This window comes from Quercus lobata, chromosome 1 (assembly GCF_001633185.2).
Source record: "Quercus lobata isolate SW786 chromosome 1, ValleyOak3.0 Primary Assembly, whole genome shotgun sequence".
In the NCBI taxonomy this organism is placed as follows: domain Eukaryota; kingdom Viridiplantae; phylum Streptophyta; class Magnoliopsida; order Fagales; family Fagaceae; genus Quercus; species Quercus lobata.
Window position 1 is genome coordinate 10654623 of NC_044904.1, and position 25814 is coordinate 10680436.

The window sequence follows — 25814 nt, forward strand, 5'->3', positions numbered from 1 at the left end:
CTCTTTTCCTCTCCCTTGTGTGTCTATTTATTTCTCAAAAAAGAAAAGTCCATTTTAGTCCATTCAGTCCACTTCAGAATAACTAAAAATTTAATGTCTTTTTTCTTTTTTGAGAAAGAAAAATTGAACATCTTGTAAGTACAAGAATGACATATGATTTAAAGTGGAGTCATAAAAGCCAGCAATCATGGATAAATTGATAATCTATATATTCAAAATTTTGAAAATCTTAGTGTTAAATTATCTGTTCACTATATTTACACACATGAGTTTATGTTCAGTCATGATTTTTTATTTATTTTTTATTCTACATTATTGATTGGGGAAAATTATTAGGTACTCCCAGAGTACCATAAATATGTACTCTCCCTCTCACATAAATTAGTGGGACCCATCATTTATGTGAGGGGAGGGAGTATACATTTATGGTACTCCGAAAGTACATAATAATTTCCCATTGATTGGACTCACGACCCTAATTTGAGCATTTAAGCTTGCGGTCATATTCCCACTCTCTCTTCATGGAATGAATTTCCCCAATTATGGCCCAGATTTACACAGTATGGGCTTTGAATGAGAAATGTCCAGTTTCAATCTATTTGGGCCACAATTGAGCTAATTGGGCACTCAATTTTTCAAGGTCCGTCCAAGTAACTACAACAACAACAACAACAACAAAAAAAAAAAAAAAAAAAAGGGGTACCGGGCTTGATAAGTAAATATAAAATGACCTTCAAACTCCAACCCATTCTCATTCAAAACAATTACCATCCAGAAATTGAGCACTTAATTTGTCAAGGTCAAACCAATTTCAATTGTTTGTGATTGCTTTGACCTTGACAAATTAAGTATCTCCTTACCATCACCCCAACACACCACTCAGCTTCTGTTGTTAAAACATATAATTACTTCAAGAAGGTATACCAAGTGTGAAAGGATTTGCTCCTAACCCAGAAATTTTTTTTTTGATGTTTAATGATCTGCTAGTGAATTGGAAGCTGTCGATACAAGGTCTCTCAAGTCACAAACTTCTTGATCTCTATTCTTTTGAATTAATACACTCTTTTTACAGTAAAAGTTCAATCTACAGTTCTACATAGATAAGACCAAGTCAATAGAATTAGAGCATTTCCATCAAGTGTGCCAAATGCCAAATATTTGGCATTTGGCACACCAAATACCAAAAATAGACTATCATGATGTGTGTTAAATGCCAAAAAGTTTTGGTATTTGCTATAGTAAAATCTCATCTTTCGAATGGTATTGAAGGAAATGCCATTTGGTTTTTATTATTTTTTATTAATCTTTCTCTCTCATCTCAAATAAAATATCTCTTCTTATCTTCACTTTGAGTCACACCTTCACTACTTCACCCTTTTTATTCTCACATACTCTTTTGTTCTCCCCTCTTCCATCTTGCTCTCTTCTTTTCCCGTTCATGAGCCACCACTAATTTCATCTCTACTATCTCACAAATTCCATGTTCACTAATCTATAAAATCTCTTTCACCATTTTTTTTTCCTGTTTTTTCGCTCTCTCCTCTCTGTTCTATCTCATACACCGAAGCTACCTGGTTCGGTTTAGTTCATCTTAGAGCAAAGTATTACTATTTCGTCTAGCATCTCAGCTTATTGGATTTGCATTGTCTAGCATCTCAACTTATCGAGTTCTGATGGGCGAATTTGGTGGTGGGTGGGATGTGGGGCATTGATGGGTGTTGGTAGTGGGGGTTGGCTGTAGGTTGTGGTGGGGGTGGTGGGTTTTTTTATTTTGTATTTTTATATATTGTTGGTTTTTTTAATATTATTTTAATATTTGTATATATTATTTTAATGTATAGAATTGAAGAATAGAAGATGTGATATATGATGAATTGTAAAATAGTGTGTTAAAATAATAAAGTAGTATTTTTGATGTGTCGAAATGACATTTTTATAGAACACCTGATAGGAATGCTCTTAGAATCTCCTTAATAAGCCTAAGTCATTTAACTCATTCTTATTAAGCAGATTAATTAAAAGCTTAAAATAAAAAAATAAAAAAATAAAAAAAAAATTTGGTGAATTGTCTTACCATTTAAAATTTGTTATGAAAATATTATAAAAATGTTGTAAATGTAACATTTTTTGAAATTCTATACAAAAATAAAATAAAATAAAATTAGAGATACAATAAAAATTCACAATATTCCTAAATCCAAGAAGAATTAGGGAGGAGGGTTCAAATTCCTTTGGGCCCTTGGCAGCTCATTGTCAAAGTTGCTGGTGCTAGACTAAAGAAAATGAACAGAGCCGGGTATGCTTATGAAGCCAAGACTACTCATGGAAACCCCATTCTACAAGGTATATCTAGCTGTACAGATCAACCTATTCCAGTCATCATCCAGGGAGCAATGCTGGAGGCAGCAATCAAGGCTAGGGACTTGGGTTTTAAGCACGTTTTGTTTCTCAGTGATTGTAGGAGGGCTGTGCATGTCAATAACAGCCAAATCACCTATAGTTGGCAAGAGAAGAGCCTCATGTCTGATTGGTCTCATCTTTTAGCTGCTGATTTTGTATATCACTCTGTGTTTTGTCCCAAGAGTTGTAGCTAGTAGTGTTTTTTCTCTAGCTGAATTGGCAACGAAAATGCCAATCAACTGCTGTTCTGTAAATCCGAACCTCTTGTAATGTTTCCTTTTTTCTGGAATGGTATCAAAAAAGAAAAAGAAAAAAGGGAGGAGGGTGCTAGCTGGCTAGCATATAACATTTGACACTTTGAAAGAGTCAAATTTTTGGGGCGTGGAATACAAGTTGATGAAAGGCTTTGTTTGTTGACTCACAGGTAGCTATGATAACCCATCATTAATCATACTATATATATGTTTGAAAAAAATGAAAAATTTTAAACTTACTACTAATTTAATAATTTTATTACAAAAAGTTTAAAAGGACAAAAAAATATGATTAATTCTCTTTATATAACGTAATAAATTAATATTTCAATTAATTTTTGTGATTAGTACCGTGTCAATTGTAAAGTTTATACAATTAAATTTGTAATATTCATCACATGATCACATGACTCTACTAAAATAGGTTGAGTGGGTCTACAAATTAAAATAGTATTCATGACATTACTAAGTCAATAAAATTTCTGAAAGTCCCACCACTGCACTTTCCTATAGCTTTCTTCACCACAATCTATAATCCTAATTTTTTTTTTCCTTCAACCCAACCATTACTGCTCGCACGAAGGGCCATGACCCTTCTCAGGAAATGAATTCCTGGCTTCTCTCATCTTCTCCTAATTCTCTTGTTTATTCATTTTTCATATTCTTCATCTTCATCAATAGCATTCATCTATCTCTTTGCAAAGATGATTCATACTCAAACTGTAGCAAAAACATTTTCTCTTGTGGAAACATCCGCAACATTGGTTTTCCTTTCTGGGGAGAAAACTATGCTGGTTGTGGCTATCCAGGACTGAAGCTCAACTGCAAGGAAAACGTTACTACCATGGAGATTATGAACGTGACTTACCGTGTGTTAGATGTGAATCTCAGTGACCAGATACTCACAATTACGAGGGAGGACTACTGGACTGGTTTTTGTTCACCAAAGTTCACAAACACTACCTTGGATCCCACACTCTTTGATTTTGGTAATGGTAATTTTCAGAATCTTAGACTAACTTATGGTTGTGCTTTGTCTTCGATAGCTCACCCTAGGCAACTCACTTGCTCCACAACTACTGGGTCATTGTTTGATGTGCACATGAAACCGGGAGCTCTTGGTCCTGATGAGAATTGTGAAACAAGTGTGATTATTCCAGTTCGGTACAGTCAGTCCTTGGACACATTGGATTGGTCAAAATTGGAGCAATCTATGAAAGAAGGATTTGATGTGAAATTGGTGGATTCTTCAGCATGTAACAACTGCACCAAATCCAATGGAGTTTGCGGTTTTGACCTCAAATTGAATCAAGTAACGTGCGATCACTCGCAATCTAAACCAGGTGTTGAACCAGAAGCTAAGCCAGGAGTTGAACCAGAAGCTAAGCCAGGTAATTAAGTTCCTTCAACAAGTTGTCATTAATTGATGAGAAATAACTTTTTTGTATTTTTTTTTTACTCTTAAAGTTTGGAGCTTTAGCTATTTTGTTCATTTTGCATTGTTTTAAGGTAGTCTACTATTTTGTCCCTAATTTAGGCAGCTCTCTGATGGGCTTCATGACCACTGTTTTACCACTTTTGCATCAGTGTTATTATTTTGGGAAATAGGGTAACTCACCTCACAATTTACCAATTCAAGGAAGAAAAGTAGAATTTACCATTTACATTTTGTATCAAACCTCTCTTTATACTTCATTTTCTAATTTTGGTCACCTTCTCTATTATTTATTAGCTTTTAAGTATTCATATTATAAATTGGAGTTACAACACTTAAAGCCTTCAATTGATAACTAATTAATTAGCTTTTTTTTATGGGCTTTAATTAATTAGCTATTTGATTGCATGTTTGGGTCTTTTTTTCACCATTTTGAGATGGAAATTTAATATTGATTTTTATTCTTATTATTTAGATTACAAAATGCCTCAAGATTGGTCTTTATATTATACTATTAACAAGAAAGTTAACCATTCGTTAGTAATTTTTTATTTATTTATGAATTCCACCTATATTATATGTTCATCATTGACTCATGACTTTGCTAGCTTCCATACTTCTAAAATGTAAATTTTTAAATAAATAATTTGATAGTTGGAGTAGAGGGATTTGAATCTTAGAGTAATTGATTTTTTACTTCCAATAGAATAGAGGGATTTGAACTCTAGATGTTATAGACACCCTAAAAAGTATAAACCAATTGAACTACAAAACTCTTGGTATCTCTTTTGAAGTTTAAATGAAACTTCTCCTAGATTATTGTATAAATTATATTCTCCATTTGAGGTTCCTATAAACACAATAGATAAATTTACACCCTATTACATTGTTCCTTCCTTAAGGGAGAAGAATATCAATTTGCCAATGTCCATAGTTTAGGTAGGAATCTTGTTCTGGAAATAGAATATTCCTTTAAAAAAGTCAATCATGGACTTATGTGTCTATTTATAGAAATCTAAAAAAATAGAGTGTTATTTATACAAACTTTTAGGGGAGTATTGGTTCAATAAACCTTAAAGAATGTTAGTCTAGTTTACGTTATTATATATAAAGAAAATTGACATCTACATACACATCTTTTAACGTATAAATATGATTAAAACTCTCTAAAAAAAAAGTATAAATATGATTTTCTTTTTCTTCACAAAAGGCCGTCCTTTTGTTCATTAGGTCTTTTACGGTTGTACCTTTAAGCATTCTTTAACTTTAATTTGTTTTGGGTTATTCTATCTAATTTTATTTAATTTTGCTGTAAGCTTTTGTATTTTTTCACTTTTCAAAACGTTGTGGTTTTGATGGACTTAATGGTGCAGATTAGACAAAAGAATTACATTGGAACAAAAGGAAGTTAAATAACTGAAATAAAAAAATTAAAAAAAAAGTTAAAGGATTGAATTAAAAATATATCAAAATTACAAAATTTATAATCGAACCTTTTTAAATATAATCCTTCCTCACCTTTCAATGGTAGATGAGTTTATCAAGTTTGTTTCAAATTCTTTTCCAACCATCTTTAAAAAATAATAGGAATGCAATTAACGACTCAACAATTTCTAAACTTGAAACTTTATATATGTGCTTAATTCTTCTTAAGCCATCAATTAATAGGAATGTAATTAATTAACCTACATGTGCCTTGAACCCTCAATTGGTTTAATATATATGACATTATCTTCCAATTAAACAAATGCTCATACTAAAACAATGCAGGTTTTACAGGATTATCCTTCACGCAGACACCAAAGTTCAAGATTCTAATAGGTATGTCATATAATAATCAGTGTGAACCATTTCATGGGAAGCAAGCACCTTTCTATTTCTTTTGTTTAGAATGATTTACATGATTAAATTCCACTCTTTCAATATAGGTGCTTCGGCTGGTGTTATTGGGATCATAGTCCTCGCTGCTGTGATAATTTGCTACCTTAAAAGAGAACAATTATCAAGCATGGTCGTGATGACGAAAAAGAACACGACAGAGAATCAATATGCCAAAGCATTCATAAAGAATCAAGGTTCACTTCAACCTAAGCGATATAGTTATTCAGAGATTAAGAAAATGACCAATTCATTCAAAGAAAAACTGGGCCAAGGAGGATATGGCAGTGTATACAAAGGAAAGCTATTGGATGGCCGTCTAGTCGCAGTGAAAGTCATAAAAGAGTTAAAAGGTAGTGGAGAAGAATTCATTAACGAGGTTGCTAGCATTAGTAGAACTTCTCATGTTAACATAGTCACTCTTTTGGGTTATTGTTATGGGACAACTAAAAGAGCTTTAGTCTATGAATTTATGCCCAAGGGATCTCTAGATAAGTTCATAAACAACCAAGGGCCTTCAGGAACAAATTGTCAATTGGATAGGGAAGCACTCTTCCAAATTGCAGTTGGCGTTGCTCGAGGATTAGAGTACCTACACCGTGGTTGTAGCATAAGGATTTTGCATTTTGACATAAAACCTCAGAACATTCTTTTGGATGAAGATCTTTGTCCAAAAATATCTGATTTTGGACTTGCAAGACTATGCCAAAGGAAAGATAGTATTGTATCCATGCTTGGTACTAGAGGAACTATAGGGTATATTGCACCAGAGGTTTTTAGTCGAGGCTTTGGAGGAGTCTCTTACAAGGCTAATGTCTATAGCTATGGAATGTTGGTTCTTGAAATGCTTGGAAAAAGAAAGAATCTCAACGTAGGAGTGTCTCATACTAGTGAGAAATATTTTCCGGATTGGATTTATCAGGAACTAAATCTAGTTGAAAATGTTGGAAATAACATTGAAATGGCAGAGGAGGTAGAGGAAATGGAATGGAAGATGATATTAGTGAGTTTGTGGTGCATTCAAAGTGCTCCCACAGATCGACCATCAATGACTAAAGTGGTGGAGATGTTGGAAGGTAGCCTTCAATCTATCGAAATTCCACCAAAGCCCTTCTTGTCTTCTCCTAAAATGTCTCCTCCTAAAATGTCCATACAAAATTCTTCAACATCATCGTTTACATGAAAAAGGAAAAACAAAAAACTAAGGAAATCTATCCGTTCTTTTTTGGATAGAAAAATAGAGTTGTTGCTCACTTTTCTTTTTTTTTTTGATAATTGTTGCTCGCTATTGTTGAGTAATTGTTTATGCCAAAAGACTAAATACACGTATTTAATTTATTGGATAAACAATTTTACTTCACAATCTTATTACACAAATTAGTATGTCTTTTTATTAATCATATAGGGATTACATGGCTGTGTTTCTACTTATCAATTAATCAGTAAATTAATATGGATTCACATCATTTGGTCACATTGATTGTAATACACCTAGCTTTTGTTATACTATTGTGCTTTCTGACTGACATACTGATATTCTATATAGTTAGAGCATCCATGAATGAGAGAAGGTAATGAAGCACCTGACAACCCAACTTTAAACTAGATACAATTAGCAAAAATTGTAGAGTTGACTTTGTTTTGCATGAATTTTAAAAATTCTGATAAGTTGCATTTTGAATTTTGTGTAATGACTGTCAATTGCTCTTACAAACAACATAATTGCCCCAGCTGAATAATTTAACTGTTCAAGAAATGAAACCCAGAAAGAACTAATAATTAAGTACTCTGTATCAATTGGATGGGATTACCTTACAAAAGATGTGGTCCTTCTGCTCCATTTTTTTCAAAAAATATAAGTAAGAGTAATTGTATTAAGAAGAAAGAGGGGACCCTAACCCATCTGTACCTTCTGCTCTATTCCTCTCCAATTAAGAAGATGAGAAGACATGTTTTTTAATGGTTGCCCAAATACCAAGAGTTCTCCCCTCTTTTTTTCATGGAGCTAGATGGTTTTTTTTTTTTTTTACTTTCAATTGTATTTTAAGAGTCTCGAAACAACTAGGTCATTGCACAAAGTCTCTTTATCCTTAGAATGATGAATTTAATTCAAGGCTGCTACTTAAGTTTTTACTAATAATCATTGAGTTTATTCACATAGTTGGGACCAGCTGGGTAATCTATCTTTTGGTTTGAGTAACTGGAATGCCACTCCAAATTTATTGCAACCCTTTCTGCCTTTTATCTTTTGGCACTATGATACTATTCTTTTTTGGCAATTGATTGTGACATCACCTCTCTAACTTCAGAAAATTGTAGCACTAAACTATTTCTCATCATTTGGAAGAAATTTGTGCCCTACCTATATATCATCGCTAAATATCTCATGTATAATATAATTTTTCTCATTGACTATCCATCTTTCTAAAATATAATATGGAGGAACAAAGTTTACAAGAGATTTCTTCACGAAAGAATTCCAATAAATCCAAACATATGACATGTGCAAATAGCTTTCTTTTTTGTAAGTTCAATTTTAACTTCATAAATTGGACTCTTTTTTTTCTAAGAGGGACCACCTTATATATTTTCTTCATTCCTTCCTCACAATCTTTGGATGCCTTGTATTTTTTACTAGAAAATTACTCTTCTTAAAATTTCAAAAATTACTTCCTTATATAAGCATTTGTCGCCCTTTGCTTCTATCTTGTAACATGTTTTCAAATTTGGTTTTTTGAAGCTTTTGTCTTTACATCCTCTCATTTCTCCTAAAGATAATTGCACATATAAGACCTTTTCATATTGATGCATCACTTACTATTGTACTTGAACAAACATAATCATTAAAAAACTTATTCATACTTTCACTCCTTGGAGTTGTTGACATCCCAACCACAAAATGTCATTCTCAAGTAAGCTGGAATCCATTTTTCACGTTGCATGTAAAGAATTTTCAACTTGTTATTATCCCCCCAACTCATACTTGTCTATAAGCTCATCTTATTCTAATTGAAACTCTTCAATAGTGATTAGATCATGAATGCGATGGTGAAATTCACTTTGAAAAAGTGAATATTTATTATATATGAATCAAATATTATGGAACTTTCTTTTTAAAAAAAATGTCGCATACGCAATGAGTAGTATTCGGTAGTATCTTTGAACTTGCCTTACCCATATATTTGTCGTCATCTATATATTTATATATATTATTAAAAGCTGAAGCGTAACATTTAATGTTGCTACGCTCACATTAAGCCACGTCAGCAGTCACGTCATTTCCATCCCCTTTTCTGAATTTTTAATTTAATTTTAAAATACATTTTACCAATTTTAAAATCCTAATAAAAATAAAATTATTTCCAGCCCTATCTCTACTTTAAAGTCCACTTCTTTTACATTTAATTCCACTATAATTAAAGCCCAAGCCCACACCCAAAGCCTTTTCAACTAATTTCCTTTGTCAAACCTGATGTTTTTTCACGGTTACAACTTCCTGTCTCCCAATCCCACATTTTGTTTCATTGTTTCAGGTTTAGTCCCTTTCCCTTCCCCACTTTTTGATTCTCACGGTTTTAGCTTTTGTTTTATTGTTTCACTCACGGTTTCATCTTCCTGTTCTACTGTTTCAGCTTCAGTTTTGACTTCTAACGGTAGCCTCTTTGTCTTCCTTCCTTCCTTCCTCTCCTCACATCGAATTTGTATATTTGGGTTGTTTTGATTTTGGATTTCACCTTATAATTCAAAGAAAGATGAAGTTTTGCTCTCCACACATCATGCACAATTAGTTATGAATGTATTTTAGCATCATTTATTATTATGTTGTGAGTTTTGTTTTGTTAATTTGCAAAATCTGTTTATTATTAAATAATTCTGCCTTTCTTATGTTATTTTCAGTCTATTCTATTTAGTTATTAAGTTAATTTTCCAAGAATTTTATTTCATATAATTTAATATTTTATACCTAATTTATCATATTTGCCTTCTGTTTTGAAGATATTGGGAGTGTCACCCTTGATTTTAATAGTTAAATCTGAAAGCTTAATTCTGACCCTGTAATTCTATTGAAATTACAGATTTGTTGAGATCTTTGTCACTTACAACACTTGGGTAACTTCCAAGAAGAGTTGCTGGAACAAACTGATAGGTTAGGATGGTTTGATTTCCCTTCTACTAATCTTATACTTCGTATTAGATTTTGTCCAATTAGTGTATTTGTGTTTGAATTGATTCTGATTTGCATGTTTTAGCAAGCTTTTTTCTTTACAGATTGATTTTATTAGCCAAATCTGAAGTTTAGAGTGAAGATTTTGTTAAACTCTGTGTTACTGCATATTAAGGAATTATTTACCTGAGTTTTTGATCTTGATATTCATATTCAAGCTAATGAGGACAATGTAATCGTTAACTGCAACTGCCATATGATTTGCTGCTCTGCCTCATCTCTTCTCTGCAACATTATTTTTTAAAGGTTAGCACTCTTTTTTTACATCAAATAGTCTTTTTCCCTGAAACTTCTCACCACTGCATTTAGTTTACGAATTATCATATTAAATCTCCAATATACATACGTTTCTGTTTTAAACTGTTTAAAATCTGAATTGTCAACCGTTGTTCTTTGAACCCTTTCAAAAAATAGATGGGTTTTGCCATTGTTTTTCCTACCGTTTGGCATGAGGGGAGATAGGGAGACATCTTAGGTCAGCAACACCGTCAGACTTTAACCACCAAAAAACTGGCTTCCCTCAACCGGCGGTACACTATTATAGGGTGAGTTTTTATTTATTTATTTTTCCTTTCTTTGTTTTCTGATTTTATTTTAATTTTTAAAAGAAAAAACCAAAATCTTGCGATAACTATGATTTATGTTTGGTAGTTTGGGTATTTGCTTTGTTTTGATCTAGGCATTTCGGTTATTTATGGTTTCAATAAAGGTTTTTCGGTTACAATTTGGTTTTTTCTTAGCGTTTTGCTTGTTTTGGATATTTGAAAGAATTCTGTTCCGCTTCTTCTTTGCAACACCATATACCTAAGTTTAAGCATAACATTGTTAATTATCCTCTTCGAATACTTTTCCTTCCCCAAATACGGTTTCTGTTGTCTATAATTTACTACAATTGCTTTTCCTTAGCACCTGAATTTTTCAATATCTACACTCCTAATCATTAAAACCTACCGATCCACACTTTATTTAAAAAATAAAAATAAAAATAAAAACTTAAAATGAGAGCCCATAACCGTTAGTAAACTTTAAACATAGAACAAAATGAGATAAATAAAGAGAGAGGGAGATAGAAATAAGAAGGTCAACCCCTCTGTCAAGCCAGCTTCTTGCCAACGTGTACCCTCCCACCACTGACTCGCTAGGACTGCTAACAGTAAGTTTTCCTCTTTATTTTTAAATTTGTGCATTAAATATGATATTTTTTCCCCCTAAATATGTTATTTGTTCTTTATGAGATGTATATGTGTTGATTGTGATTTTTATGTTGCAAAAGCCACTGAGAGTAGGGAATAATCCTTAAAATTGCTTCTAATATTGCTGCATTTGGATTATTTAAAAGTCATATAAGGCATGGCTTTATGCATAAATTTGTGATGTTTCTTTTGCTGCTTTTATGTGTTTGAGATTTTGACATCTTATTTTTAGATTAAATGATCTATGAGATTTTTCTCCTTCATTTATGTGTGTGTTTTAATGTGCTGTATGTGTTCTATATACTTTCAGCCTCAAAAATTTCATTCGAAGTACTAGCAAATGCAATTTGGAGAACTTAGTCTACCAAAGGATTTAGTTGTTGGGTTTTGAGTTGAATGTATTTGTAGGTAGTTTTTTGATAAGATTATATGCAGCAGTGGTTGCAATAATAATGCATGATGTGTGTTTGATAAAATGCCTGCCTTGAAAAGATTATATTATGCGGAATATTTTGCTAAATGGTTTACTTATTGTAGTAATTCTCTAGAACTTTTTTTGAAATCAAATCAGCATGTGCATGAAATGCTTACTTATTGGATTAATAATAGATTGTTAGTGTTTAATTGGAAGAAAAACTAAGCTTGAAATTGATCCAATCAAACTTATCCAACATAGGCATTTCTGCGGTAGATGCAACTGTTAGGTCCTAATAATGGACTTAAGTTCAAGACTTCAAGTTTTGTACAAGCTGCCTCGAGGTCCACTTAAGTTTGTTGCCTAAGATATATGGTTATTTATATTTGTATAATTGGAGCACGTGAGGATTGATCTGAAAGTATGTACGTAATCAGCTATATGATCTGATTCAACAATTACAGGGTGTGGCCTGCATGATTGAATTTATGGCCTATGGGACCAAGGTTAGAGTTAGATTTGGCCTTATTCCCAATGTTAACCATGCAATTCATTTTGTTATGAGTTTTCCTTGATAAGTTATTGATAGCATGGTCCTTAGAAATCAACTATTTTTAAATTTGTGATTACCCCTTCCTACTGCTTGTAGTTCATTTGTACAGCCATGTTGTAGTTTTTGAAAGTTTTTTAGCACCATGCTTGGTAGCTAAAAAAAAAAAAAAAATCAATGTTATGCAAAAGGTAGAAGTGTTTGAGAATATGAAACTGCCTTTAGTACTGTTTCTTTTTTGAGAATTTTGGTTAAGAAGGTCAATGATAGGAGGGTTTAAACCTTTCTCTGCAATTAAGGCCATTGCAACATGTAGGAAAACTCCCCACTTAAAAATCTACCACTTTGTTCCGTTTCTTCTTTCTCCTCTAGGTTTGTATCAGTTTGTTTTATATTTTCCTTTTGTTTTTATGTAATTAGTAATGTACTTCATATATTATAATTGTTTTCTTAATTTTGTAATCACTATGAAATTAGAGGGTGGGGTTAAATATGATCTGTCATGATTTATTATTGCATAATATTCTCCTTGAGTTTGGCAAAGATTAGATTTGATTTGATGCAATGATTTTCTATGTTCGGGTTTCTACCAGAATGAGACTGATTTTCAGGATTTATGATGGCTGAACCAATGCTCATGATTGGTGGCAATAATGCTCAACTTAAGTTGCTGCATAACTCATGTTGGTGCTGCTGCTGGAGGCTTAAGTAGCTGCATAATTGTTGGTGTTGTTGTTGCTTAAAGTCAAATTCTTTTTTCAGACACTATATGCTTAAATATACTACATTATTTAAGTCAAATTCTTTTTTAGAAAGAGCATGTAATTCAATAACTTATCATTATGTTTAGCTATTTAATTCCATGAAATTTCAGGTCAATTGAGCCACAAGTGAAAGGAAACGATTTACTTTGACTGTGATATTGCTTTAAGTCCTTTCACTTTTGGGTTTGCTTTCTACTAAATTATCTCTATCTTTATCTTTATCTTTTTTATAATTCTTTTGTTAGCATTGTATAGATTTTCATTATTAACATAATAAAGCATTGTATTAAAGTTACCTAATATATGTGTTAGATGAAGATGAGGTTGCCAGTTTTATTTTTGTGCAGCAATTGGTTATATGATTATTTACTAAATTCGACTTTTGAATGGTGAAACTAGAGAAAGAGATTATTTAATTTATTAAGAAGAAATTTTCTTTTCTATTTCTTTGAGGAAATAAATAATATTTTTTTCCCCGAAGGCGTGTGAGCTCTACACTTTTGGGAGCATATAAGTCACCATGGGAAAGGAAGAACTCTACCAAGAGCTTGGAAACCACTTTTTATTGTACTTTGAGACCACGATTTAACTTTGCCTTGTCTTGTGGTGAAAAAAGAGACTACAACATTCAGTGATACAATGTATACAATAAATGATCATTGTCATTCATGACAAGTGGAAGCCATGTATAATAACTAATTAGATTAGTTTTATATTTATTGGGATGTGATGTGAGTTTTCATTATTAAAATTATTTCCTCATCTAGAAGGATTATATGGTATGGTGTAGCCAATGTTTCATATCAAAAAAGTTTACTGGGAATAACATAAACTTGATGTTATGCATAGACATAAATTGATGTACCAATTCAACACTACAATGTCATTAATATAATTGTCTTAAAGGATGAATGTCAGATGTGCCATGTGACCAATAGTTGTTCTAAGTTTTGACGCCCTTAATCTTTCTTATACAAGCTTTGATATTTTGACATGGTGGTAATGCAAGCTTAATATGTATAATTATTACAGTGTAATAATTTGTATAAAATGAAAATTATGGCATATTGGCTCTTACTTATATCAAACTTCATTACTTCAATAATCTCTTTCTTTTCTTTTCTTTTTTTTTCTATTTTTTTAAGGCACATGCCTCATTTTGAACAAATTAGAGAAAATACAATTATGTGTATCATTTCAATAGCTTTGCCATGCATCGCACGGGTTTGAGGCTAGTTTATATTAATTATAGAAGGAGCACATCCAGGTATGGACTGAAGCTATGTCTTTAACAACCAAGTATAAAATTCAGTTGTTTCATTCACGAGCAAAGCACAAAAATCACCCACTGATTAAAATAAAATTTTAGAACAAAAATTATATTAACTAATTTTTTTAAAAAAAAATTTAAGATATTAAATTAACATAAATGATTCAATGATGAAATTAAACTTGACATATATTTCAAAAACAAAATTCATAGCTTGCATTTTTTTTTAATATATATATATATATATAAAGTTATGGGCGAGGGTGTAGGTGCATTTCAATAGCTTTAATGTGTTGGTGTTGTTGATGCACTACAACACCACCTGCGCCACAAAATTGCCATGTTTTTTGAGAATTTTGTAACTCAACTGACATTTTTGTTGTATTTCCAACAAAGATATTTGAGTTTAAATCCTAAGTATAAAATTAATGCAACAAGGATGAATGATGGTTGTTTGAAATCATTCCACGTGAAAGCCATGAATGATCACATCATCGTTATCAACATCGATCGCTTGAGAATCCGTAGGGAAGTATACTAGGAATATTTCCTTTTGTCCTCAGAATCTCAGCTGAGAGTTAAAAAAATGAGAAAGATTTTTCTTAAAGTTAAGAAGATCGGTGTGGTCTCCACACCCCCAACTTGCAGATCGTGGAATTTGTAACTATTTGCTTATTCCAAACTGTCTGTGTCAATAATGGGGATTTTCAGCTAAGTCACACAAAATCATATCCAACCTCATGTGTATAGTTCAGTTTCCCTTATCAAATTGAGTCCATCCACCATGTTAATGCTTAATTGTTCAAATATTAGCTTGAATAGTTGATGGTTTTAGCAGCACAATTTGAAATATTGTGCTCTAAAACACTAATTCCTATAGGGAAAAAAAGTCCAACAATTCAGTGAGTGGTGCACTGCAGTGTCATCATCATCAAGTGTCTTCATGCCATGCACTTCTCTTATTACAGATTCCATATCTTAATCACAATGAACTTGGGCATATATCAGCCATATTCTCTGCCCATACCAAAGCCGAAGTTATAGATAAGAGCAACACGAGCTAGTTTCAATACCAATATGTTTTACTAATTTTTAATGCATTATTCTCTTTTTACTTATACGAATGCTATAAAGTGCACTTATTTTGGTACATTATTGTATTGTTATAACTTATATAAGCACGCTAGAAAATTAATAGAAGAAGAAAAAGGAAATTGAAAGGGATTGGTTTGAAAATTAACCAGAACTTATTCTTGCTTATCTCAACATATCATATCAGCATCTAAAATTTCTGCTTTTTCGTGGGGGCCTAATTCTAACATTTCTACAATATTAACACGAAGTCACCAACTTGTTGACAGAGAAACATATATATAATCTTAGCGCCGGCTTTGATGACAATATATACCATGTATTTGACACACTACATATACAATTCCATGTATCCTCTTTATTGGGTAGCCAATCATTGGACAATCTTGCTCATCTTGGTCGCTCTTGACATCGATATCCTCCCACTCAACTAATATAGTGGTAGCTCGGAAGTCCCTTCGCCAAATTGCAGATTAGTTTAGCAATGAATCTATGACACAAGCAGTTAATCTTTCTTTATGAAAGATGCTTAGTGAATACCCTCTTAAATGATCTAAATTACAATAAAACTTCACCATTATACATGTATATAAAAAAAATAAAAAATAAAAAGAAAGAAAAAAAAGAAAGTGAAGAGGAAGGTGTGACCCGTTAGTTTTGATAAAACATCACCCTATATGCAATAATTTTGATTGATCTTGTACTTGGCCGTATTTATCCAACCATAAACCCTGACAACACAAATCAACCCGCTGCGGCAATAAATCTCTACTTGGGAATAACTTTTTTTTTCCCTCTAAAAGTGTGCTAAAATAGACTTATATTATGAAAAAGGGAGAAAAAGTAATATATATATATATATATATATATAATGAGGTTTTAAAAAACTATACATAAAAGTTAAAAAACTAAATGCTGACTTATAATCTGTTTGATATATATATATATATATATATATATAATGAGGTCTTAAAAAACTATACATAAAAGTTAAAAAACTAAATGCTGACTTATAATCTGTTCTCAAACACATACTTAATATTATGTATACAACTTATATCATAATTTGTGATGTGATAAATTGTCAATAATAAATGATAAGTGATATCCTTTGAGTCCATAGGACTAAGTTCACAAATTGTAATCCTGTGTAACCAATATTAGAAATATTGAGGTCCTATTTGGTTTGCCCTGTTTTCATCACTCACTGCTCACTTTTCGTGGGACTCACACTAGTTGCAGCTGTTTGGTTTGATTTCCATTCTTAATTTTCATAACTCATAACTCAAAAAATTGAGTTAGATTTATGGAATGAGAACAAGTTTTTGGTGTTTTCGAATTTTCAAAACTGAGTTATGAGGGCAATTTTGCAATTTTGCTCATTTACTTGGGTCCCACATGTATCTATTGTCAACATGAAAGTCAGAGTTCCACATGCACTCCAACGGCTCAATCATTGTGCACACACCAGACTTATGTTGTTCCTTCACGTTTCCTTAGTTTCACTTTCCTTAACTCATTTCTTTTAGTTTAGAGCTTCATCTCTTCCAAAAATTGAAGATATATCTTTCCTTCTTGCATCCTTAGAAGTGAAGAACAACTCTGATAACTGAAGAACCAGTCTGGGTCTTGCACACTCTGAAGTTTTGGTCTCTCCTCTTCCATGTCCGTGTGTTGTGAAGTTTGCAACATCTTTGGGTCTCGCATCTCACAGCAAACCCAATTGTGTAAGCACTTCCGTAGTGGATCGGGGGAAAATTTCTTGGAACTTTCTTTAATTTCTAAATTCCTAACTCCCTAAAGCCTGATCTAATTCTCTCTATAATTTCTAACTTTTTTTTTTTCACCTTTTTGTTGTTGGGTTTTCTATTAGATCTGCTCTTCATAAAACCCATTATCATATAAAGAAACTTCATCCATGTAGCCATACAACAGCTTTGAGAAAACGGAGAGATAGAGGAAAGCCAAAATTATGTTAGGTTTTGTTTAAAGAGATGAAGATGTGAATGGGTTTTGAAGTGGAGAGAGAAAGTTTACGCGGGTACAAACAGTAGCCATTCTGTGCATTTTGCTGAGCAATAATTTTCGTAGGTCCCATAACTTTACTTAAAAGTTGAGTTTTTGAATTGAAATACTACTGAGAATTTCCATCCAAACAGACTGCAAGTAGAGTATGGGAAAATTTTGAGTTAGAAATATGAGAATTGGGTAATGAGTTTGAGTGATGAGATTTGAGTGTTGAGATATGAAAATTGAGTACTCTAGTGTGATTGAAGTCAAGTTTAAGATTAGGACAAGCCAAAGTTCAACCCACACAAATAGTCCAAAAGTTTCTTGAATCTTGACTCCAACTCGATTCCAGCTTGAACCAACAAGATTTACTTATCTCGACCGATCAAACCAAAATCTTGGCTGATCGAGATTACAAATTCAATTTTCTAGTTTTGCTTCTTCTTTTTTTAAGCCATTTGATCCAAGGTTTTGCAATTTACAAATCAAGTATAAAAACAACTCTAGAGCACGTTTTTCAAGACTTTTGGGGCCGTTTGGTAATATTTTTTTAGTAACGTTGTTTAAGTTTTTTGGAAATACGTATGAGTGAAAAAGTGTTGTGCAAATATGTGTTATGTTATTTGAACAACGAAAACTGTTTTGTACACAAGTATTGGGGATTTTTCAACTCTCTTAAAGTATCAATCTAGAGATCCAATTTAAGCTCCAAATATCTAGTAAGTGAAGCGAAGTTGCTGCAATCCAATTTCATCAAAGTTGCTAGAACAATTCTTTAGGTGGGTATTTGAAGTTGTGAATGGGAGGTTCATGTTCAACAAAGTCCAGAATTAAAAGAATTTGTAGATTCAAAATTGCATGCAGTCATGTTAATAAGTACTACATGTAATAACATTAAATTTAGAGTTAAGTATCATTCTATTCATTATTGTTTGATAAAATTAAATATATAAAAAAAAAGGAAAAAAAAGAAAAAAGAAGAGAGAGAGAGAGAGAGTTTCACACCCCGCCTCCAAGTCTATGTTAAAAACTTAAAATAAACAATTGTAGGACCCTAAAACAAACCAAAAAAGTATGCCTTATTATTATTATTATTATTATTATTATGTATTTTCTATATTTCAATGGTTACTACTAGCTAAACTTCATTTTTTATATTTTCTAACGAAGGATATATTAGCAAGATACTCACTGATACACGTAGTTGTCAATGAATACTACATAAGTTAATTATTCCAAGAAATAAGTTATTGGCTGGCAGCAGTCTCATACTGGAAAATCAAAGGGAATTGAATGGAGTCTTTGACGGCACCTCGGGACCCTAAAACAAATGGTTCCCATGACTCGGGTTGTTTTACATTAATTCACTAGTTGTTTCTTAAAGTGCCCCCACTCACCCAGAAATTGTGATTACTTGTTCCTTAAAGTGCAAACTCTGTGGGATCCAGCCATTCATTCATTCATTCTCTGACCAATTCAGCTACTACCAGAGCTTACACAGTTCCCTATGTTTCTCTATTAGGTTTCTATTAATAAAGGTTTCTCCTCCTTCTCTTTTTGCTTGAGTTTTCAAGGCTGTTGCGGTGGTTTTGCATTTTGGCCTCTAAATCTTGTGTGCTGTCTATTTGTCTATGGAACTTTTCTTTAACTAAAATAAAGAAGGGTCGGAATGATCTGTGTCTGTGAAAGACATTGTCTCTGTCTATGATCATAGCAACATTTGTTTCATAAAAGTAGGGCAAATAGGGTTGTCCAACTCTCTCTTTAACTCTCCCTCCAAGCGAGAATTAAAACATTTGGTCATTAATGAAGACCTTGATTTTTTTTTTTTTTTTTTCACTTTGTCAGGCATACAATTTCTTAGATTCATATGCCCAATTAGCACATCATGAAAAACGATGTTTTGTTTTTGTTTTTTAGAAACTTTATTTAGAATAGAATTCTTTGTGGCATATGCATGAGGTGTAGCTCTTTCTTTTTTTGGTTTGGTGTACCATGAGTGTGCCTTATAGCTTATACCCTCCAAAGATAATTATACATTCAACAGATGCCCTGATAATTTGGCTTTAGTTGCACAGTATGTAACTAGAACATTCAAAGTTTAGTGACTTTCTTTTTCTTTATCATGACTACTTTTATCCTCATCAATGTTTCAGTCTTTCAATGGATTTTCATCCAATCTAATACATCACTTTTATATATTATAGCTAGAGAAGAAGACTTCCAACCATTTACAAGTGAACTTTAGGAGACTAGGACCAACTCTTCTACTAGGCTAGCGAGGAATTGCTTCTATACATGAAAGAATATGTCATAATTTTAGTCTTATAGATAACACGTTTTCATCATCATATTGGAGACCATTTCAGTTGAGTCAGAAAAATAAAATATTTCGAATATTAATAATTATCAATGTACTAATTAAGAGTTACCTTAATATATATTATAAATATGTTATTATTATCTTATCTTTTGTTGATTTTTTAAAAAGTTTTTTTATAAAGCAGTGAAAGCTACAGCAATCCAAAAAAAGAAAAAGAAAAAAAAAGATTAGTATATCCTATAGAAAAGCGAAAACACCAAAATAAAAGGTGACAACCCAATTTGCCATGGCCCAACAACTGCTAAAATAAGATTTTATATTTTTTGTAATTAAGCCGCGGCTTAGTATTACTATTAACCAAGACACTTTCCTGGAAGTTTCGTGCACCCCATCTTTTACTAGACTAGTAACAGTATCTCTGGATTTAATAAACCCTAATTCTCCGATTACTTTTAGATTCTCTTTCTATATTGTTTTATTTTATGCTCAATATTTTAACAAGGGAAAATGATGGTTTCTCTTTACCCACAAAATATTGAAAATCATCACTTTATTTATGGACATATGATATGATGATGACTACATGTTACGCAAAACTAAATTACCATTACGTAATCATGAGAATGACCATGGTCACTTTCATATGTAAATGTGGTGCAATATCATTGGTAGGATTAATATTGTTGGGACATGATTTGCTTTGTCACATTTTTAATATAGCTAGAGAGGGAATTAATTAGTATAGAAACAGCTCATCTCATATTAAATCGCAAGTTCAAATTTTGGTTTGGCGAAAGGCAATTGGGTGAACAAATTCACATTCTTTTTCTTCATCTTTACCTAAACACCAAAAAAAAAAAGACATAAATATGTAATCTTTCTTCATAACAGTAAACGAATTGGGTGAACCTCTTATATCAGCAAAACCCCAAAATGACACTTGTAAATTTCTTGACCAATATAAGCCAAAAAAAAAAAAAATGAGAAATAAATAATTTAACAATAATCCTAGTATTACACACACTTTGTCACAACTGTCTTATATGATAAACTGTAATTAATTGTTTGTCACTGTCACAATAACCTATTATTTTTTCTCGAGTAAGTCTTGCTAGTCTTTATCCCAAGATATCTAATCAACTTTTTTTTTCCCCTCTAAAGACCTAAATAATAGGGGTTGATAGCCTATAACTGACCTGTATTGTGGTCATGGCCAAAAGTCAAACTAACAAAATCATGGGTTTCCGGATAATTCACTCACTCGAAGTCCATTAGTTATATATTTAAACAAAATTAGGTCAATAATACAGAGGGATTGAAAGTTTGAAACACACATTTTGCTAGATTATTATAGGAACAAATTAAGGATAGTGTTCCACACCAAACTAAAATATGGTGTGAAATGAAATGAATAGGATATAATACTAAATCTCTCATGAAAGTCATACTTCTCCAACAAACTTAATCAATCATGTTAGCCAATAGCCCCAATAATACTTATTAAAATGTTGGATCTTATAAATGGTTATCCACCTCTGATTTAATTTTGTGTCCACAAGCAGTCACTCCCATAACAAAAATACATTATTATATAAACACCATTAAATATCATTATCATTATTATCAGTATTAGTATTATTATTATTATTATTGTAATAATAGTATAGTATTATATTATATTGCCATTATTGGCTAACGTTGCAGGTGAGCTGGAGAGTGGGCGATGCGCCACATTACCCCTAAAGTATGTCATCTCTGTTTATTTAAATTTGCAACAAGGTCAACAGCAATTCAGACCATGCAACTGGCTGCGCACAATTCAACCATTCTTTAATCGCTCTTTCGCTTCCATGCTTTTTTATTCTAATTGGAATTTAATTAACCAGAAAGTTTTATTTGATATCAAAAGGCGAGTTCAAGTTATACTTTGTGTAACTCTAAATAATGTTACATCACCCAATAACTTATTATTGAATTAATATTTTGAAAATCCAACCGTTGAATTACATATTCTATATGTTCTTAACATGCATGCCAATTTTCATATCAATCGGATATTATTTACTATTTGATCCATAAACTCATATTTTGTGCATTATTTTAAACTACAAAAATTTGAATTTTAACAATTGATTGATGACATTACTATTAATCTTTAATCACCTTAAAATTTTGCAAGTATGGAGAATATATGAACAGAGTGTAATGTAACGGTGGATTTATCAATATTCGCATTCAATTAAAAAATATTGAGTGTTGTAACATTGTTTAGAATTACATCAGGTGTAACATATATATAGACTTATGATTATAAATTAGATTTTGTTTTTCATTAACTGATCAGTATTCCAGTGCTTTCTGTGATGGACACTCTCTAGAGTTCTTTTAAATACATAAACCTGGTTAATTTCAAGAAACTACAAAACTCTTGGTTACTTTAAAACCTGTTAAGCTCAAAGAAATGACAAGATTGTTTGGAGATAAACCCTACAAACTTTTTTTAATTTATATATTTTTATTGAATGTAAATTTTGACAATTCTATCATTAGATTGCATTTTCTTACTATATCTTCGTACTTGAAAATTTTCAAGAAGATCAAAACCCACCATCAATCAATGTTTTAGTATCAAGTTTTTATAATATTAAATTATGCATAAAAAATAAGTTTATAAATTGAATAATAAATAACATCCGTTTTGAACGAAATTTGACATGCATGTTAACTGTTAACAGTGACGACTCCAGGATTTTTTTTTTTAAGGTGGTCATTAAAAGTCTTAAATTAAACAAAATTTAATAAAAATAAAACTTGAATATATTGACTTCACAAAAAAAAAAAAAAAAAAAGTGCAAATACATAAAGTTCAGGATTAAATTGATGCAATACTTCACTATTTTTTTTTTTAAGGAGATAATGGTCAAAAGGTTGAAAAAGCATCTTTGTAAATATACTATTTTTATTTCATCCTAATCATCAATATATATATATATATATATATAACCGAAACCTCCAAAGTTCTAACAATTTTCCACGTCAACACAATATTTAAATAAAATTATTTTTGTTTAGTCCAAACTTAACAAGGATGGAAACTCTATCTCTTTAACAAGTCCAACTTAAACTCAAACTCATCATTATCATTTTTTTAAAAAAAAATTATTTTTGTTTAATCCAAATTTAACTAGGATTGAAACTTTATCTCTCTAACAAATGTAACTTAAACTCAAACTCAAACATTGATAGTTTATTTCCAAATTTGCGAGGTTAATTATGAACACTATAAAAGCAAAGCAAACCCCAATATTTTTTTTTAAAAAAAACCGAGTAGAGATATGAGCTCTTTTTATGTTATTTTCTTCTCCTCTACTTTGTTAATTTTTATTTTATTTTATGGTTTTTTATTTTTTATTTTTTAAAAAGTAATTTTCGTACATGAATCACCAAACTCTCTTTAGCTGTTTTTTACAAGATAAAAAAGCTTACAATAATTGAAATTATTCTTTTGAATGTAACCCATCTTTCTCTTATATTTCTCTATTGTTTAGTCATATATATTTTGTTTTGTTTCAATAATTTATAAGCAGTGAATCATTTGATTCTTTAATTTTTTTGTAAGGCATTACACGTTCAAGTAATGGCTTCTTCATCAAATTGTAATATTGCAAATTGAAGTCATATAAGAACAAATCATGTAATGATGTAGTTTTTTAAATCTTTTATAAAATTATTTTAGTCTACCTCACAAATAGGTAGGTTCCTGTACATAGCACGGGTAAGCGACTAGTTAATATAAAAATATGAGACATTTTCTTATAACTTAGGGTTTAAAAGAAGATTATTCAAGTCAATACGAATTTGTGTAGAAGATGAATCTTGTAATATAAGTGATTTATTTATGAGAAATTTGTCTATAGTGCTAACAAAAGAATAAAGAATAAACTATAAATGCGTTCAACATATTCAACTTAGGCATTCAACTGCTATATTGTTCCTATTCAATAACGTATTCAAGCATTATTTTATTGTATATACATATGTACAAAATGAATCACATAAATCCAACAAATTCAACTAAATATTAAATCAAGCAATAATAGACTAGCTATTTGAAAATGTGCTTTTAAAAAATATAGTGATTTTAAAATATGCCTTTAGAAAACACAATTTAAAAAAATCAAAATTAAACATTTAATTTGGGCTTTTAGGCTAATTTGTTTGTTTGGGAAATTTTTTATGAGAGCTACATGCACAATATTTTAGCAACACTTTCACAACGAAGCCTAAATGATAAGTTGTTATTAGTTCTAATTTGATCCTAACACTGAAATTATTTTTGTATTCACCTTGTGGGGACTATAACCCAAAATAATGTATTGGGCCTTAGGCCTTGTCCGAGGACACTAACAAGTCCGAGGAGAGGAACACGACTCAGATTATATACGTTACAAGCTTCTTCAGAGGGAGACAAAGAGAAGATGGTCCGAGGAGGAACTCCTCCTCGGACACGGCAGATCCAAGCCAAGTGTATACTCAAGTAGTTGAAGTACGTCCTCTGAACACGTGAAAGGGAAAAAAACTCAAAATATTTAAGGAAAAACTGTCACTACCACATTAAATGCATTGCAGCTACTTTTTTGGCCGCATTAATGTGGAGAAGACCTCTGAACAGTGTTGCCTTAGTTGCCGCAACTCACAGAAGACTGAAAGGGATGTCTGATGGGATATGTGCTCAAGTGGGGGTCTAAGTGATCAACAAGTGTAAGGTCCAAATGATCAGGAAGAGCCTATATAATGTGGAAAAACCCCCCATGAAGGGGGAGCAAAAAAGAGGAAGATAATATTGTAGCATGTAAAAGAACCCTAATGTGGTGATCTGTATTCATAAGGAAAATTCTAGTCTCCTCGAACAAAAGATCCTTTAATCATAATAGCCTTTATTTTTGTCTGATTGTTCCTTAATCCCATGCAAGCCATTGCTCAACTCATCTAAACCTAATTCTTTGACCCATATTCTACAAAATTCATTGTATTGGACTTTTTGGACCAGGATTCCATATGGTTCGGGCTTGGGCTCCAAACTTTGCCCCTACACACCTGTAACAACTTGCCACTCAGGATTGATTGTGAAATAAATGTGAAAATGTTGTTAACATAACATTTTTTACAAATTTTTTGTTCAACCTTCAATGGACCCAAATTTTAGAAAGGTCAAATTTTTATTTAGAGTGTTCAATTTTTTTTTAGAGTGGTCAAGTTTGTTTTCTAGGGTGGTCATCAACCTATATTAATTTAAAATTAAATTTTCTTAAGGTATGTATATAAATAAATAAAATTCATATCAGGGTGGTCAAGTGACTACCTTAAGTAACACACGGCACCGCCCTAACTGTTAAAAACATAAAAAAAATATGTAATCATGTTAATTTTTTATTGAGAGTTTGAAGAAAAACTTTGTCCTACAAAATAATACACAAGTCAATCAAATAATTCAATATATTTCAATATTTCTTTAATATATGAATTATGATCAAGAAACAAGAATTCTAGATATTCATAAAAAGGCCCCACAGCATTCGAACATGGTATCGTGTATACACGTCATCAGATAAGTCATCAGATATGTCAATTTCTGTAGACTAGACCTTTTTTTCTTTTTTCTTTTTTTGTCTTGTTAGATTTACCTTATGATGATGAGATCACTAAAATGATTTTCAATTTGACTAAGAGTCCTCAATAATCCATTCAAAAAAAAAAAACAAAAAAGAGTCCTCAATAATGCCTTGGAAAAAAAAATAATAAAAAGCCACTTGATTCATCAAAATCTCTGTTCTCATGTTAATGGTATGTTTGGATAACGCTTATTACTGAAAATTGAAAATTAAAAACACTGTAATAAAATAATTTTTAAATATGTGAATAGTACTGTGGGACCCAAATTTATATTGAAATTTGTATTTGGATGACTTTTGTGGGTCCGTAAACAGTGTCGTGGACCCACATTT

The 25814-nt window shown here is 31.5% G+C and overlaps 1 protein-coding gene and 1 long non-coding RNA gene across 4 annotated transcripts; both read left to right on the plus strand.

The window, feature by feature from the left end:
* Positions 1-3142: 3142 nt before the first annotated feature.
* LOC115978356 (LEAF RUST 10 DISEASE-RESISTANCE LOCUS RECEPTOR-LIKE PROTEIN KINASE-like 2.4) lies at positions 3143-7313 on the plus strand. Of its 2 annotated transcripts, none has more exons than XM_031100379.1 (3): positions 3143-4045; positions 5860-5910; positions 6018-7313. In XM_031100379.1, the coding sequence occupies exons 1-3, from the start codon at positions 3259-3261 to the stop codon at positions 7148-7150; spliced, it is 1971 nt and encodes a 656-aa protein (XP_030956239.1). In that variant the 5' UTR covers positions 3143-3258; the 3' UTR covers positions 7151-7313. The 2 variants fall into 2 exon arrangements, with proteins under 2 accessions (XP_030956239.1, XP_030956245.1); XM_031100385.1 differs by having other exon boundaries at positions 5869-5910.
* A 2127-nt stretch (positions 7314-9440) lies between these two features.
* LOC115978369 lies at positions 9441-13270 on the plus strand. Of its 2 annotated transcripts, none has more exons than XR_004088698.1 (5): positions 9441-9620; positions 10044-10114; positions 10237-10438; positions 10607-10737; positions 12944-13270. It is a non-coding gene; the product is annotated as an uncharacterized LOC115978369 (long non-coding RNA). The 2 variants fall into 2 exon arrangements; XR_004088696.1 differs by having other exon boundaries at positions 10351-10438.
* The last annotated feature ends 12544 nt before the right edge of the window (positions 13271-25814 follow it).

Excerpts from the sequence above, each read along its gene's own strand:
- LOC115978356 (XM_031100379.1), top strand. The coding sequence starts at position 3,259 with ATGAATTCCTGGCTTCTCTCATCTTCTCCTAATTCTCTTGTTTATTCA. Across the intron at positions 4,046-5,859 it reads TGAACCAGAAGCTAAGCCAG|GTTTTACAGGATTATCCTTC; the intron begins GTAATTAAGTTC and ends AAAACAATGCAG. Across the intron at positions 5,911-6,017 it reads AAAGTTCAAGATTCTAATAG|GTGCTTCGGCTGGTGTTATT; the intron begins GTATGTCATATA and ends CTTTCAATATAG.